The sequence below is a fragment of the Cyrtonyx montezumae genome, unplaced genomic scaffold (genome assembly GCF_038088225.1).
Source record: "Cyrtonyx montezumae isolate F1298 unplaced genomic scaffold, pur_monq_1.0 scaffold_4, whole genome shotgun sequence".
In the NCBI taxonomy this organism is placed as follows: domain Eukaryota; kingdom Metazoa; phylum Chordata; class Aves; order Galliformes; family Odontophoridae; genus Cyrtonyx; species Cyrtonyx montezumae.
The window spans coordinates 6,881,808-6,897,718 of record NW_027072045.1 but is presented as its reverse complement, the minus strand read 5'-3'; the positions used below and the strand labels follow the sequence as shown (position 1 = coordinate 6,897,718).

The 15,911-nt window shown below is 36.1% G+C and overlaps 2 protein-coding genes across 4 annotated transcripts in view; both read left to right on the top strand.

Moving 5' to 3' along the window:
* The window catches only part of ATRNL1 (attractin like 1), a 412,107-nt gene that overhangs the window by 89,373 nt on the left and 306,823 nt on the right, over positions 1-15,911 (top strand). For all 3 annotated transcript variants that reach the window (XM_065746006.1, XM_065746007.1, XM_065746008.1), the window contains exons 14-15: positions 7,059-7,191; positions 8,663-8,844. In XM_065746006.1, the coding sequence (XP_065602078.1) occupies positions 7,059-7,191; positions 8,663-8,844 (315 nt within the window). The remainder of the gene's footprint in view (positions 1-7,058; positions 7,192-8,662; positions 8,845-15,911) is intronic.
* The window catches only part of TRUB1 (TruB pseudouridine synthase family member 1), a 425,822-nt gene that overhangs the window by 169,869 nt on the left and 240,042 nt on the right, over positions 1-15,911 (top strand). The window lies entirely within an intron of this gene.

Here is a 15,911-nt window from a genome sequence, read left to right as displayed (position 1 = left end):
GTGAGCATATGCTGCTCGCAGTATGCAGGCAGAAACTGTATCCTATGATGTGTGGCACTTCATTTTCTTTCCCTTTTGAGCAGAACCAGGACAGGCTCTTTAGGTCATCATACAAATGTTTTTCTTCAAGTCAGAGGGTTTGCTTCTCTTTTTATTAAAGGAATATGAGCCTGTGTCAGCATAACATTAGGTGGGTTGTGGTGATTTGCTTATATTTATAAAGATAAAACATATAAACAACTTTATTTCTTTCTGTTTTTAATATTGCTTAGAGCCATGTTTTAAACTTTGTCCACCATCTACTGCATCCCTTGCTCATTCATTTGATTTTTGAGAAACTTCTAAATGCCATTTCAGCTTGATAAATTTTGTCTCCTTATATTTTTTTTTGCTAGATCTAGACATCAGCTGTACTGGAATTCAAAGTCCTTTATTTACGTACTTCCACGAGTAAATGTAGCTTGCTCTCTTGTTTGAACCTGATGCAAATCAATCTTGTTATCCAGATAGACAAGTTAAGGCATGAGTTGGACTGACCCTGGATTGCCTCAAAGCTTGCCCATTCCGAGTACAGGCAGCTCAAATTGCATTCATAGCCATATTATAATATTCTGTCAGAGTGATTTCACATTCTAGGCTCTAATGGTTAGATTCTTTTGTGGTCTTCAAGGGTTCTTCCTTTCCTAATGGAAAATGTTGTGTTAAGTACCAATTTTCTAGCCATGGCTTTCAACTCTTGAGCAAGGAATAACTGCTAAAGAGCAGACCATCTTCATACCTTGAAAATATGGAATACTGGGTATTCTAGCACAGACTTCTCAGTTCAGTATCTTTCTTTGATAAATGTTTATGACCAAGATTATCAGCTTAATTAGGAACTGATGCACCAGTATCCTACATAATTGCTTACATTTAATCCAGGATTTAAAGCTGGTAGCAAAGGCTATTAGTGGAGTTATTAGAGAATGTGATAGTGAAAATGCATCCAAAAAATTTTTGAAAAGTGGTGTCATAAGTTGGAAGTGGCTGTTTCAAAATTAATGTATTGGCTGGGAGACTACGGAGGCAGAATTCTGCAGCTATTTCAGCATAAACCTACCAAAATAGCATCAAACAGAATGGCACCATGTGGTGAAATGGCACAAATCAGGCTGCTTACCCATTTTCGTAGGCCTACAATTTGAAAATGTTTCAACAATGCTGTGGTGGCAATATGGGATAACAAGCTGAGGACTCAGAAATATCACAAGGAGAAAGCCCCATTTTGCAGCTGTATGAAGTCTTCGATTTATTACTTAGTTCACAGAACATCCAGCTGAGAAAGACAATAATGTTTCAGAACCTTTTGTGTACTCTTCATGGAAATTGGCCAGAGAATTAAAGTTATGTTGGCAATCAGTTTGGCATTGGCCTCACAGTCATGCATATGTATCGGCCACTGATTGGAAGGGCTATAAAATCTGGAGATTTCCTGAAACCATTCTGCTCTTTGTACAGATGGACTTTGTAAGCTGTACTGATGCACTGATGATACACACATACCTGCCTATGCTTACCATCTGATATGAATCAGCATGTTAACAGGGCTCTGCATTCCACCACTGTGCATGCTCATGGATCATCAGGATATGTCATAATACCGTATAATAATCTGGTGTAATTGTGAGCAGAGGCTTGCAGTGCCAGGTTGTTTGGAGGATTGTGGTGTTTCAGCAATAGCAAGCTGGTTCATTTTTTTTCCCTGTAAAACCTCATCTAAATTGAATACTTTTTCATGCTTTGACTTTGATTGGCTCATTGTACCATATACCTGATGCAAACATTGAGGAGTGAAGGCCAACTTCCAACTGGGAAGCAGATAACTGAAATTACATGGAATCATTAAAGTTGGTACTGAAATTTCTCTTTGGCTACTGACTTAATTATCTCCTTGATACTCTCTTATTCAGAGTACAGATTTCATGAAATATGGCACACCTATCTCTGCATAGCCTTCTCTTGTGAGCTCTTCCATGGAGACTCTTGCATCTAGTCCAAGGATATTTTCAGCTCTGATACACAGAATATTGTATAGCACTATATGGCTTTTTTCCTTAACTTCTCTATTTCACATCTATTTAAAAGAGAAATTTTTTTCTCCTTTATTTTAGTATATCTGATTTATTTTGAGTGTGGAGTAGATTGTATTCATCTTTACCTGTGGGACTCTGGTTCTTACACTGAACTTGCATTTTGATACTTTTCACTTGTACCATCTAATATTCCAATTGCCTTCTTGGTCATCACTGATTCTGATGTGTTCTGCCTATTTTTTAATAGAGGAAGAAATTCACACGTGGATAAAAATAATTTTCTATGAAATTGTAATCACTTTGGGCATCTGCATATAAAAAGCTCTATTTTGCATCATATGGCAGTGATACTTGCTGAATGCATTCATAAAACTGACTTTATTCCTCTTTTGTAAAGGATTTTTTTCAGAAAAAATCCTATTAATTTAGCAGCTTCACTTTCCAGTCCTTAAAAAAAAAAAAAACAGAACAGAAAGAAATATGTTTTTGGAAATATTTTCTTTCCAAGTTGCTGGATCTTTACAAGGTATTGCATTTCTTGAGGGCAGCATCATTAAAGCATAAGCAAACAATCGGTCTGCTCCACAGGAAGGAGCTGAGCCATCCCGCAAAAACAAAATCTCTCCTTGTGACAAGTAAAATGAACAGAGGCTGAAGAGAATTTGCCAGCTGCAACAAAAGACAAAGACAGAGCATGAATTTTACAGTGAAAATATGCTTTATCAATTTATTTTTTCTTTTACTCTTCTGAAATGGATGAAAGTAATGGTAAAGAAAGTGGAATAGTTTCTTGATACATTAAGAGGGTTATCATCTGTAAGGACAGTAATAAAGGAAAGCAATATGGCCATAAAGCTGTTTTATTTTTGCTGTTGTGCTTCCCAAATACATGCAGACACAATGAAAAACTATTTGCATTGAAGCCTTGAAAGTGCTAGAATTCCTCCTGCTTGCCAGTCTTCTCTATGTGCTTCAGAAAGAGCAGGGTGATCTGGATTCAGTAGGTACCATGCCACTTCTATTTGTGATCAGTTCAAGTGCTGCTTGGCTTATGGAATAAAAACCTTGGAAACATTGAAGCATGCCTGTAGTTTGGTACCAGACAGTATGCTGATTTCTTTTTGATATATACACTATCAAGACTTGGTTTTCTTTTTCCTTTTTTAATCTTTTCCAAAACCTTTTCTTAGTCTTCTCTCTCTTTGGGAAACAGTTGCACTAGGTGGATATCAGAACAACTTGATTTTGCTTCTTCATATCTTCAGCATAAATCGTCCCCTTTCCTGTTTCACATCAAGCTTCAGTTCACATCTAAATGTGAGTCCCAAAATGCCAGCTGAAAGAATTAATAAGAAATTCTTCCTTCTATCTTAACTTTTGTTGTTGTTGTACGACTACAGTACAACAATTTGAAGCAATCACAGCATATAAGGTAGCTCTAGTAATATGCTGCGCATTTTTGCAAGTATCTTGACTATAATCATTCAGTATATAGCAATTTTTTTCTGCCCACACCAACATTTTGCAAATAAAGTAACTTATTTCCATATTGCTTGCATGGTATTTCAAAGAGTTTAAATACAGAAAGAATGTACTGTTAAACGTCACACGAAAACTATTGTCTCTGTTGATTGAAAGAAAATGCTTTATTTTCAGAACTGTACAAGGCCTTGGAAAATTTGACCACAAAGACATTCCTTATAAAATTTCAGTTCTTGATCTGAATCTTCATATTTTTAAGCTTGTTAAAATACTAACACTTTCACTGTAACAAACAGCATATATAAGGAAGGCTGACTACACTGAAAAAAAACTGTTGGGATCGAGAACACCGGGCGGTGGCACATACATGTAATACTTTCCTGTATTAGAAAAGATTTGTTCTTTTTAAGAGGAGTGCATGTGTTTTCCTTTTTTTGGGAAGATGAAATTGGGAAGAAACATAACTGAGGTGTTTCTGCATCCAGCTTGGATGGCACCTTTGCTTGTGGCTACAAGGGGGTGTATTATCTCTGAAACTGGGACCAGCCTGCACCTGTATCTCCAGTAGCAGTTTTTGCATTTCTTGTGTCAATCTGCACATGTGCAATACAGTGAAACATCAGTTGTAATGCAGTCCAAATTGTTAAGTTGCTTTAAATTATTCCATATCTGAGCATGGCAACATAAACTAGATGTTTTAGAATCAGTGAAAAGGATGGTAAAGAGCATGTTGTAGGGGGTTAGAGAGTGCTAGAGGGTGCTTCAAACTGAAGTGTAATCCCATGTTATTAAATGTTTTTATGCAACATCTTAGAGGCAAGAATTGTTGTCTTTTTGTAGTGTTTGCACAACTTCTAGGAAGATGAAGTTCTCTTTTGTAGAGAGACTTCTTAGATACAACACATATCAGTAACAATAATAATTACGATTATTAAAGAAAAAAAGAAAAAAGTGAAAAAAAAAGTGAAATAAAAGTGGATTAGTTGAGGGCTGGTAAATGAGCAGATGGTCTTTTTCTCTCAGTATCTCTCAGGCAGTTTTGTGAATATACATCGTGGCTGAGTGAAACTTATGGCACATTCGTAGCAAAGGTTTTGCATGCTTTATTGTCTGTGTGCATTTATTGGTCTAGGTAGATGTTCTATTTGCAGCACTACCTTTGGCTCTGTTCTGTACTGTGGTGTAGTTGCTTTCTCCTAGAGCTGTTCCCATTTCTGTGCATCACTGCAGAACTTCTCATAGACCAGAAAAAGAGTATGTTCCATGTCAAGATCACCATAGGAAACTCATCCAATAAAGGCATAAAAAAGCATTCCTAAACAGCAGTAATTAATTAGGTTCTGTGTAAGACTGAAAATTCATTTTAACAATTGCATTATTTCAGGCCTTAAAAAAAAACCAACAAAAAACACCAAAAAACTCCCACATAAAACCCTGAAGTCACCTCTTTCTTTTGTTTGTTTCTGCTTTTGCTGGTGGCCATGGTGGTTGATGCCATATACCAGCAAATGTGGAACTTGTCTTATTGCCCCATTGGATGTACTTTATATTTTTGCAGGAGACAGAATAACAAAAAAAAACCAACAGCTTCAGACAACTGTGATGTGAACCAGACATATGCCATCTAAGTGTAATCTATTTTTGTTAATAAGCATATATGAATCTCCTGTAGTTAAGGAAACAAAGTATTTATAATGTATTATTTTGCTGATGTTTATATTTGCCATATGGAATGGATACTTACAGTCAAATAACTGAAATCTAGAAAAATATTTGTACTTTAAATAAAATTGAGAAAATATATTCATATTGCGTTAAATATATATGTGACTGCTTGTAATTGTGAATTGATATTTGACAAATAAGTAAATTTGTGTAAAACTTCTGGCTTCCTGAAAGGCTGAGTGTGTTCTGAAGCCTTTAGGATATATTTTGATGTTACTTTAGCTCATGGGTTGTTTACCTCTTAATTTCATCAAAAATAAGCTATCTCTACATAATGATTTTCATTTTCAGACAAATTATACTTTGCAGCTTGGCAAGCCTATAATAATTCAAGAATCTTTTTTCTTTTTTTCTGTGAACTAATCTCACTTCTGGTACCTTTTCTTTTTTTTCCCCTAACTGCTTTGTTTATTTGTCTTTTATGGAAATGTACCTAAATGTGAACTTGCATATTGTGTGTTTTAAGGTAGTGAAAACATCTCTTGCATGAGGAAAAGCTGAGGGAGGTGGGCCTGTTTATTTATCCCAGGGAAGGGAAGCCTGAGTGTAGATCATCTCTGAAGGGAGGCTGCAAAGAGCCAGGCTGATTTTGGTGGTGCCCAGTGACAGAACAGAATGCAGTGGATGCAAACTGCAACACAGGAACATCAGGATGTACTCTTATTCTCTGTGGGTAGTGCAGCACTGCACATGCTGCTGAGATGCTGTGGAGTCTCCTCCTTGGACATCTTCAAAAGCCACCTGGATGTAGCCCTGCTTCAGCTGGGAGTTGGTCCAGGTGACCTCTGAACGTCCCTTCTAACATCAAGCAGTCTGTGGTACTGAGAGTATGTTGTCTTGAATTAGGATTTACTTTAAATTATCTTGCAAGGAAATTATTTGAGACAGCTTTAGAGATAAAGTGTTAAATGGGCCAAAGATCTTGGTCAGTTTTTAAAATAACATATCAGCATTACATCTCAGGTTTAAAGTGGTATGTAGAAAAAAGCGAAAAATTTGTATTCCAAGTGCCTTATTTAGCATGAAACATTTCAGATTTCAGGAGGAAAAAACCCAACAGCTGGGTAAGTATCTCCTCCATCTCTGCTGCTTTTCTTATATCTTCAAGTACCAAATTCCTTCTTTTATGTAACTGATGGGTAAAATTCTATCTTGTACATTTTGTAAATTTTACAGTAACTATGTTGCATACAGATTCACAATTAAAACTGTAAAATAAAAATTATTTTTGATAAATCCTACAATTATCTTCTTGCAATTGCTTGTGACCACCTGTAGCTCCTATTTTGTTTCTTGTGATCCAGATAAGACAGTGTAGAGGGTGTTCTTGTATCTTCAGTAAGTGAGGTGTAGCTATTTTACACATGCATCTTGCTTCATTTTTTATCTGTTTGCTTCACTTGCTAAGCCTGCAGATAACTCAGGAATGAAATGATTTAGTGAGAGCGTATCCCTGAACTATCTAAGGAAAATGTTTTAGACATTTATGTTCTTCCTGCATCCTATATGGAGTTGGGGCGTATTTAAAATGCTGTTTTACCCACCTGAAGTGAGCTGAGCAGGTCAGGTGGGGTGATTTTTGTGTGACTGGTACTCTAAAGATGTCTTCCTTGCCTTTCCTCCACCACCTGCCAGGTGACCCCAGGCAAGAGCTGATGGCTTTAAATGATTGTGCTTTTCAGAGAGAAACCAACCTGCTACGTATTTCAGTTCTGACTTCTGGTTTGTCAACAGTTTGACTTAAAATATGTTGTTGTTTTGTCTGTTTTGTTTTTGTAGTCTGTTAAAAACTACACCAAATGTCATGTGAGAAATGAACAGATCTGCAATAAGCTGACCAGCTGCAAGAGCTGCTCGCTGCACCTGAACTGCCAATGGGACCAGCGGCAGCAGGAGTGTCAGGCCTTACCTGGTAAGGGCTGCCCAGCAGGGATGTGCTTTCTATAGTAGTCAAAAATGAGGAAATCTCCATTATTGTGTGCTCTTGCAACCTGGCTCTAAGCTAAAAGAGGGGACATTTAGGTTTGACGTTAGGAATTCATTCTTTACTCAGAGGCAGTGAGGCACTGACAAGTGCTGCCCAGGGAGCTGTGGCTGCCCCATCCCCAGAGGTGCTCAGAGCCTGGTTGTGTGGGGTTCTGGGTCCTGATCTGATGGGAGTCCCACAGCCCATGGCAGGGGTGGCTCTGGGTGCCTAACCTAAGCCATTCTTTGATTAATGCCAGATATTATTTAATGAATAGGCCTAGGTTTGTTTTATTCATGCTGACTCTTCAGTTCTGAGTGAGCCTGTACAGTGTGAATATGTGTAATTGCATGGATTGCTGGCGTGCAGACCAGAGATGGGCTCCAGCCTGTGGGGATCCCTGAGTGCAGAGCTCTGTTGTACTGTCACTCTCTGCTTTTACACGTTCACTGACACTGTTACTTCTGCTGGGTGAAATTTTGCCTTATAGATTATACTTCAATTATACTTTGATTTAGCTACACAGATATGGCCCTAGATCTAGTTTCTTGATTGTCTAATTTCGGTAATACTTTGGAAGCTGTGAATACTAAAATGCTAACATAAGACATTCTCACAAGGTGAGTGCTAATGTTCTGAATAATATTTATTCTGTAATTTGTATTCATAACTACATATGAACAGGTAGATATCAGGGCCTTTCCCATTTGTTCTTTATGTCCAGTTGAAGTTATTGAACACCATTTCTTACAGAAATTAACCTTTTTTCCATGTGTTATATACAGTATTAAGCTATGTTTCGACATTTATGTGAAAATTAACTACAGTAATTGCTCTGAATTATTTACATATCTTTTGATAGTTATCTGTATCTGAGTAATGCTGAAATATGTTGAAAAGTAAATACTTCCTAAGATGTTAATAGAAATTCTTATCATTTTGATTGTGTTTATATTTAGGCTTAAATATACTAAAGTGAAATAGGATACAGTTTTGATCTCTTAATTCCAGGATGGCTGCTTTCATGTTTTTGAAATTTAGACAGCAATTAAATAAACTGATCGCTAAAGTGCTGTTAATTATATACATCATCTGATCTGTAATGTGTAGTGGTGCTCAAATATGAATACAGGGAAAAGGTGTAATGACTATTTTTTTATAATGAAAGTTTGTATATGTCTTATGAATATTTCAGATAGTTAGTTATACATGGGTTTACAAAAAAGTGATCTATTCCCTTAATGAGAATGCTCAATATAGTATTACTATATTGATATAGTTTTATTTTGTGAGTTGAAAGTGGAAACTTATTATCAGTCTATATTTTGAACTTCAGCCTCAAGAAGATAAAATTCATATTTTTTTAAATGTGTAATTGTTTTTCAATTAAACTTTAACCATATACTTTTTATACTAGCTCACCTGTGTGGGGAAGGATGGAGTCATATTGGAGATGCCTGCCTCCGCATAAATTCTAGCCGTGAAAGCTATGACAATGCCAAACTGTACTGCTACAATTTAAGTGGTAATCTTGCTTCATTAACAACCTCAAAAGAAGTGGAATTTGTTCTGGATGAAATACAGAAGTACACACTTCAGGTAACTTGTGTAACTGTAATTGATGGTCCTGTGAATTAAATTTTCTGTGAGGAATCTATTTTGAGGTTTTATCCGCAGCAGACAGAGGAAAGTGCCTGTCATCATAAGGACTTGAAGGAAATGCAGTGTGGTGCTAAAGATTGATGTCAGTGATGTGTAAGATATTAAAGAAAACTTGTACTTAAACCTAGCGACACAGCAGTTCCCAAGTGTTTCTCCGTCCCTGATTTAACTGCTTTGGGTTGCTGTTTACATATGACTTTCAAGAGACTAAAGAAAGGCTGATTAGAGAATTTCTATTCCTTTTGAATGCACTGTGACAGCAGGAATCAAGATAAAGCAAAATATTTTCTGCTGTAACATGGAAAGCTGTTTTGGCTTTCATATTAGTATAAGTAAAACTTAGGATTGTTTTTGAGTGGTGGAATACCTTGGCTATTCCAAGAGGAAGGTGAAATGACTATTGTCATGGCATGACTTTTCTTTCTGTTCTTTCTGTTCTGCTTATTTTCCACCAGAACAGACTTTGCTTGTGATATGTGCAATTTTCTCAAAAAAATAAAACAAAATTTCTTTGTGTTTTCATGAGTAACACTAACTAAAGTTGTAAGTATGTGAGGATTCTCAGCTCATACGTGAAAACCTTGCTTTTAATTGCCTCTACACTTTATCTTACTGTAAGCAAAATGCATTTTCTTCCTTCATGTGGACATGAAATTATAGTGGTAGATTATTCTACTTTTTATTTTTAATCTTACCTCCTTGAAAAGACCATTACTGTGAATCCTGCAGATCAGAATTCTTCAGAAGTTAGTAGTGAGCCCTGTCTTCAGGAAAGTCTAACTTACTGTATGCCTACAGATACCCATGCGTATACATTGTGTACATGAGGGTATGCATATGTGTGCATGTACACATATGTTCATGTGTATACATTTTGTATTTGTCAATATATATTTCTGTATAATATAGATCCATTTTATTTCTGTTAGAAGTAGATATGGGTCAACTGGAATTTTTTGGATAAAGAAAATACTTAATGTAGACGATGTATACTAAATAACTTGCTCTGACTTATACCACCTTCTGCAATTAATAGTTGTTATACATTATGTAGAATTTTTTTCCTATTTCTGATACTAAAAGCTTGTCAGTGTGAGACAAAATGCATCTGTTTTACCTGTCTGGGCCTTAGCTGCCTTGGAATTACGCTGGTATAATGTGTTCTGTTGAGGAATGCTGAGAGGACTATTTTCATCTGTTTTCTTACAGGTAGCTTAGAATCCAGCAGCTGTAGTGTCAGTAGCTATAGTGCCAGTGATTGACTACATCAGCTGTTTAGGGAATTGCTCTGGGAACTCAAGATACTTGTTTATTTTGACTTTTCAAGCTCAGCACTTCCAAATCTTGAAGTTACAGCATCTTCTCACATACTGGTTCTGGAAAGTCAGTAGCTGCTTATGACAGTATAAAAGAAAGCAATCATGCGTGCAGCCACGTATGGTTGAAAACAACCAAGTCTCTGATAGTCTCGTGTCGTTTGAAGGGCACGTGTTTCCTTGTGCATTCATTTCATATGGGCTGCAACCAACTGGGGACAGGGAAACACTGAAGAAGTGTATTTTGCTGTTGGAAATCCCTGGCTTCCTATATGTCTGGATTGTTGGATCAAAGGAGCTCTGAGGAACTGAGCTAGTGCATGAAGCATGTGGGAAAGCTCTGCAAGGAAGAGGAGGTGGTGAAGAAACTGGTTAAAAGTGCATACAAACCTCAAGGAGGGAGTTACAGCTATAGGTTATGAATTTCAGTTTCTTTCAATAAATGAGGAGCTTAGAAAACTTTTTTCTTCCCCGGTAACACAAATATTTTCAGCTACTTGCTAATGAAGGAAAGGGAATAATAATTCTTCTGTCAGAGATCTCTACTGACATTGTACTTACTGAAACCTTCAGAAATGTTCTGTCAGACCAATCTTGGATATAAAGGTGCAATTGAAACCACAAAAACAAAACCACATAAGGCAGTGGCTTGTCTAGTTACATACTGTGCCTTTTTTCTTTTTAACACGGACTCCTATTTAAATGCTGTGTAGCAGGTCCTCAAATCTAACAGTGTGCTGGACTGGTATGTCTGGTTAACATAACCTGACTGGCTTGAAGTGCAGATGAGAAATAGCTCTTTGAGTTTGGAAGCTAGGTTTGTTGTTGTGTGGTTGTTTTTTTATTGTTCCAGAACTTAGAGCTTCTGCAAGGTGACATCCTGCTGTGTGTATCTTTATTTAAATATGTTGTGAGCCAATGAGGTGATATAAATTTTAGATACCTCATGTACCATTTATGCAATTGTAGACAAATGTGTGTGCTTTTGAGGGCTATCTCAAGTTAAACAGTCAGTTAGTTATCTGAATCTCTAACGGAATGCTGCCATGATTTATGCTGTTTTTCAGTTGCATTTAAAGGAAAAATTTGTATCTGTCCGATTGCATTTATTCTCTTTGAGAGAGTCTATACGTGTTATCAGGTTTGACAGAGGCTCTCTGAAATTTTGCTTGATTTTCTTTTGTCTGCCACTTCCTCTCAAACTGCAATCATGATGATTTAAGGTGCGAGATTTCATTTCAGATGGCATGTTTCTGTGACAGATGGTGGTGTGGAGTTCACAGATGCAGTCAGAGCAGCTGGGAGGTGAACACTGTGCCTTAACCTGAAGGTGGAGTGTGACTTGGGGAGGGTTAATATCAAAGGCTTTAAAACCTTTTTCCTGTGTGGAACAAAAGCTTTCAGGATTAGGGAGTGGGTCAGTGTGACATTTGGACAGAAGAATATGAATCTATTTTTATCTTTATTTGATATTCTTTTACTGAGAAAAGAAGGAAAAGAAGGAAACACGAAATTCTTCTGGGACAAATCTAGCATCATTTCTTCAGCAGGTTTTTAAAGTGATGTGAAACACTGATGTTTTGGAGAGACTCAGAGGGAGGAGATTGACCTTGTCTCCACATCCTGTCAAGAACTCATTCTGCATCAATATTAATTCTAGTGCTAAACTGGAAATACAAAACTGCCTCCTTTTAAAGGATACAGTTCACTCTATATTAAAAGAAAGCGACAATGTGTAGACGTATGCAGTGGGAAAACAAAACACTGCTGAATTTGAAACTGTATTCTAAAATGTTGACATACAATTGAATTTGTCTAATTTGTATTTCTCACTGGAAATAAATGGAATTCATTGAGAGAATGCCAGAGTAAACACAGTGGATAAATAGCAGAGTCCCTTACTAAAACAAAATAGTGCTTGACATTTCTTTCATATGCTGCTTTATTGACCTAGTAAGCAAAATTTTATAAGAGATTCATATATTTCTGCAAACTAAGATTAAAAAAAAACCCAGCAGTATAAGATTAATTAATTGTTTCTGATATTATCTTAATATGTATATATTTTAAGTAAGTATACTCATTTAAAAGTGCAATTAGTTCTCTTGTGAGTTTACCTACCACCATGGGATTTAACTAGAAATAAAAAATTTCTTGAAGTTATGCAATAAATTCTGAGAAGATTTAGTTTTGTTGCAGTAAGCATAAATGAAAATGAGAATGGTTTTAAATGATGCATTTCATTACACTAACTGTTTGCAACTTTTCCTTTACTGTGCTGTATTCAGGGCCAAGCATTCTTTATAAATCACGCAAGAGTGCAGGTTGCAGTTAATTAGTGAGCTTTGGGTGGCAGCGTTATTCCTTGTTAGCTAAAAGATTTCTCAGAGGACTGCATGTTTTTAAGGTTTTGTCTTGTTTGCTAGTAGTGAAGCTGACGTGTTTTTTTTTTCTGAGTTGGTCTTTTTTTTTTCCCTTCCTAGAGGTGCCACATTACCATTGTCTTTGTGGAGTTGTAATAACTTCTTTCAGCATTCAACCTCTATATTGTTACGCTGTCTGTCCATGAGTTTCCTCTCGTTGAGCTGATTTCCTACTTTCAGGAAGATGGGAGCTCAACTCACTTCGAATTCATTGGGAGGAGTACATGAACTTTCTGGGTACACATTAATAAAAATAAAATATGTAGGTACCTATCACTGGATAAATGCATACTTTAATAACAAAAGCCCAGCAGTGAGGTGGTAACTGAAACAGGTGATTTCTCTTATTACTCTTATTCGCAGTAAGAAGTTTTCATTGATAATGATGCAGAAGAGAAGAAAGCTAATGGCAAGCTCTTCTCAAAACTGTGAATGATGTGGGTACCTAAGTTTTAAGGGGCAAGAGTATATTGAAGGCTCCATTATAAGCTTTTGCAAAGGCAAGGAGCTTAAGTGATTCTTGAGAAGTTCTTTGAAGTTTAGCTATAACATGTAGCGACACAGACAAAAAGAAAACAAATCAGAAGTGTACAGAGAACTTACAGGACAATGTAATATCCAAAATGATATGATTTTGAATAAACATGCAGATGAATTTCTTTTTTTCTAAGAAATGCATGATAACTCAGAAATTTCTATGATTATGAGACTGTTATAAATCTCAGTATTAACTGGCTATTCAGTAAAGGTAGACTCACTCACTTTACTCATCTGCAGATTGTTCAACCTTCATTTAGGTTTTGCTGAGGTAGCAGTAGAGCCTGAAAAATGTTGTGATAAATAAATGATTGTGTTCGCAGTATATCTCAAAGCAACTTAGTCTGTCTTAAAACTTCTGAGTAAACTCTGGAATTAATATGAAGTATCAGCTCTGTAGTTAATGGTACACAATCTCACCTTCTAATATAGTTCCATAATTACTACTTAGAAGACAATTAAAATGTTAACTGTTTAGAGAAAAAGAACGTTTTTAAAGCTAGTAGTGATCAACATTTAATGAATTGATGTAATTGCTAAAAGCTTGTCCTCTGCTCAATTGAGTAGACTTTAGGAATGAATACAAAATGACATGAAATATTCCATAGGAATGTGTCATATGATTGCAATCTTGCTCTTGTTAGGTGAAAATAAATCCCTGTCCAGAAATTTTTTTCTGACTTTAATAACTCCCAAATCTTTTTTAACTTAGCACAAAGGTTGATTTTTCACTTAAAAGGGGTTTTCACAAGTTCTTATCATTGTTATGAATGATTGTTCTATAAAAATAGATAATCCTTCACTGGTTGTATTACAAGCATAAGAGTGTGGCTTATTAATACTGGATGAAGGTTTTAAAAACTTGCCTATGAAGAAACAGATAAGGAGAGAAACATTTTAAGAGAACGGTTCCAAGGTTTTGATAATGCATTGGGATAAAATTATGGATTATAACTCTCAAATTCTTGAGGTATATCTGATTGCCTTCCCCAGTGGAAGGATTGTATGACCCCTTACAAGCTTTCCCAAGCCAGACTTTACCACCTGCTGTATATTGCATTGCTTTTTGTTTCACTGTAAAATTCTACTAAGCTATACCTTGATAATTTCTTGGCATTCCTCCCTTCCTTTCTTCCTTTATCTCTTCTCTGACAACTTACCTAGAATGCTGTAATGCTGTTTGAAAAAGCTTAGTTGTTGTTGATGTGATCTTAAAATGAATGGTATATTATATATTAACCAGGGTTTTCATAGCTATATTCTGGAGCCTCGTTTTTAAAAAATATCCTCTGATACCCTTCAGAGTATTCTTTTTCTTTTTTCAAATCAACTTCACAATTCAGATAGAAATTAACAGTAGAAATAATTTTGAAATCCTATAAAGAGTAATTATCTGTTTTACATAATCGCAAAGCTTTTTGTTTTGTTGAGTTTTTGTGGACATTTCATGATGTAGATGAAATACAGCTTTTAGCTCTGTATGATTTTACAACAAGAGAACAAAATTATTCAATGCTAATATCCAAAGTAATGACAATTTTTTTGCTTAAGGTAATCATAGATTATATGATTCTATAGTGGCATTTTAAAGTAAGAAGTTTAGGACACGCGTAAAAAATTCCTTCTTTAGATGCAGTTGTGAATCTTGGTTAGAAGAATCGAAATTAATATTGAGCCAGAGCAAATGGCTAGTTTGTGCAAAATGGCTTCTCCAGGTAATAATGCATATTAGGAAAGCGAGGACTTCAAATAAGCGTTTTCATAGTTAATATATGAAAACACAAACCACTTATTTTAAATGCAATTTTTTTTCCAATTAAGATGATTTCTTAAAGTTGATTGAAAAAACATTATTAAAACAAATATGGCAGTTAACTTGAAATTAGTTTGTCACAGCACACTGGTTAATGGCTATGGGCGACTGTGAAAATTCCTGAGTTTTTTATACGCTGTTGGCATTTTTCTGTTAGTTTTTGACTACAGAGCAGCAGTCAGTTTTGCTTGGTTTTATCAGCACATTAACTCTGCTATCACTGGTAGTTTTCAACTGCAGTTTACCACATCATGGAATTAGTGCCACATAATTCAGTATATGCTTTAAGCATGTCCTTGGAGCATTTTGCTGACCTACTTCTCAGCCATCATTCTAAGTACATGCCCAGAGCCACATGAGTGAGCCTGCAAGGGGGCAGCTTTGATGGTGTGTGTTTGATAGCATGCTAATCAGTGCCAGGTCTGTATTTAGATGTTACAAAACAGCCAAAGATGGTACATGTGGAATTTGAGATATCTGGCACAATGGCTCTAAGTTCTCTGGATTCTGTTGCTGTTAGGAATGAAGGCACCAGCTGTACAATATGCATTACTTTTGTTGGAAATCTTTCATGTTTTAGGGGTATTGCCTTTATCTTCTATGGCTGCTTTGGTCTTCCTGATCCTTCCTGTGACTTTATAATCATTTAAAGGGTTCTGAGGCACTCTCACTCAAATAAAAGAATTTTCCTTCAAATGTCACTGCTACCTCTCAATTTTCCTTATTGGCCTGACATGCTTTTTACCAGAGCTGGACTAGGATCTGTTTTTCTTAAAGTGATGTTAGGGTTGAATTACTTAGCGCTGCAATAAAATTTGTCAGTAATGTGTTGAATATGTTCTCTTGGATAGAATTTCTCAGCCCTAAAGTAGGCATTAAAGGTTGTCTTAGGTCTGTTTGTCAGCAGTATATCCT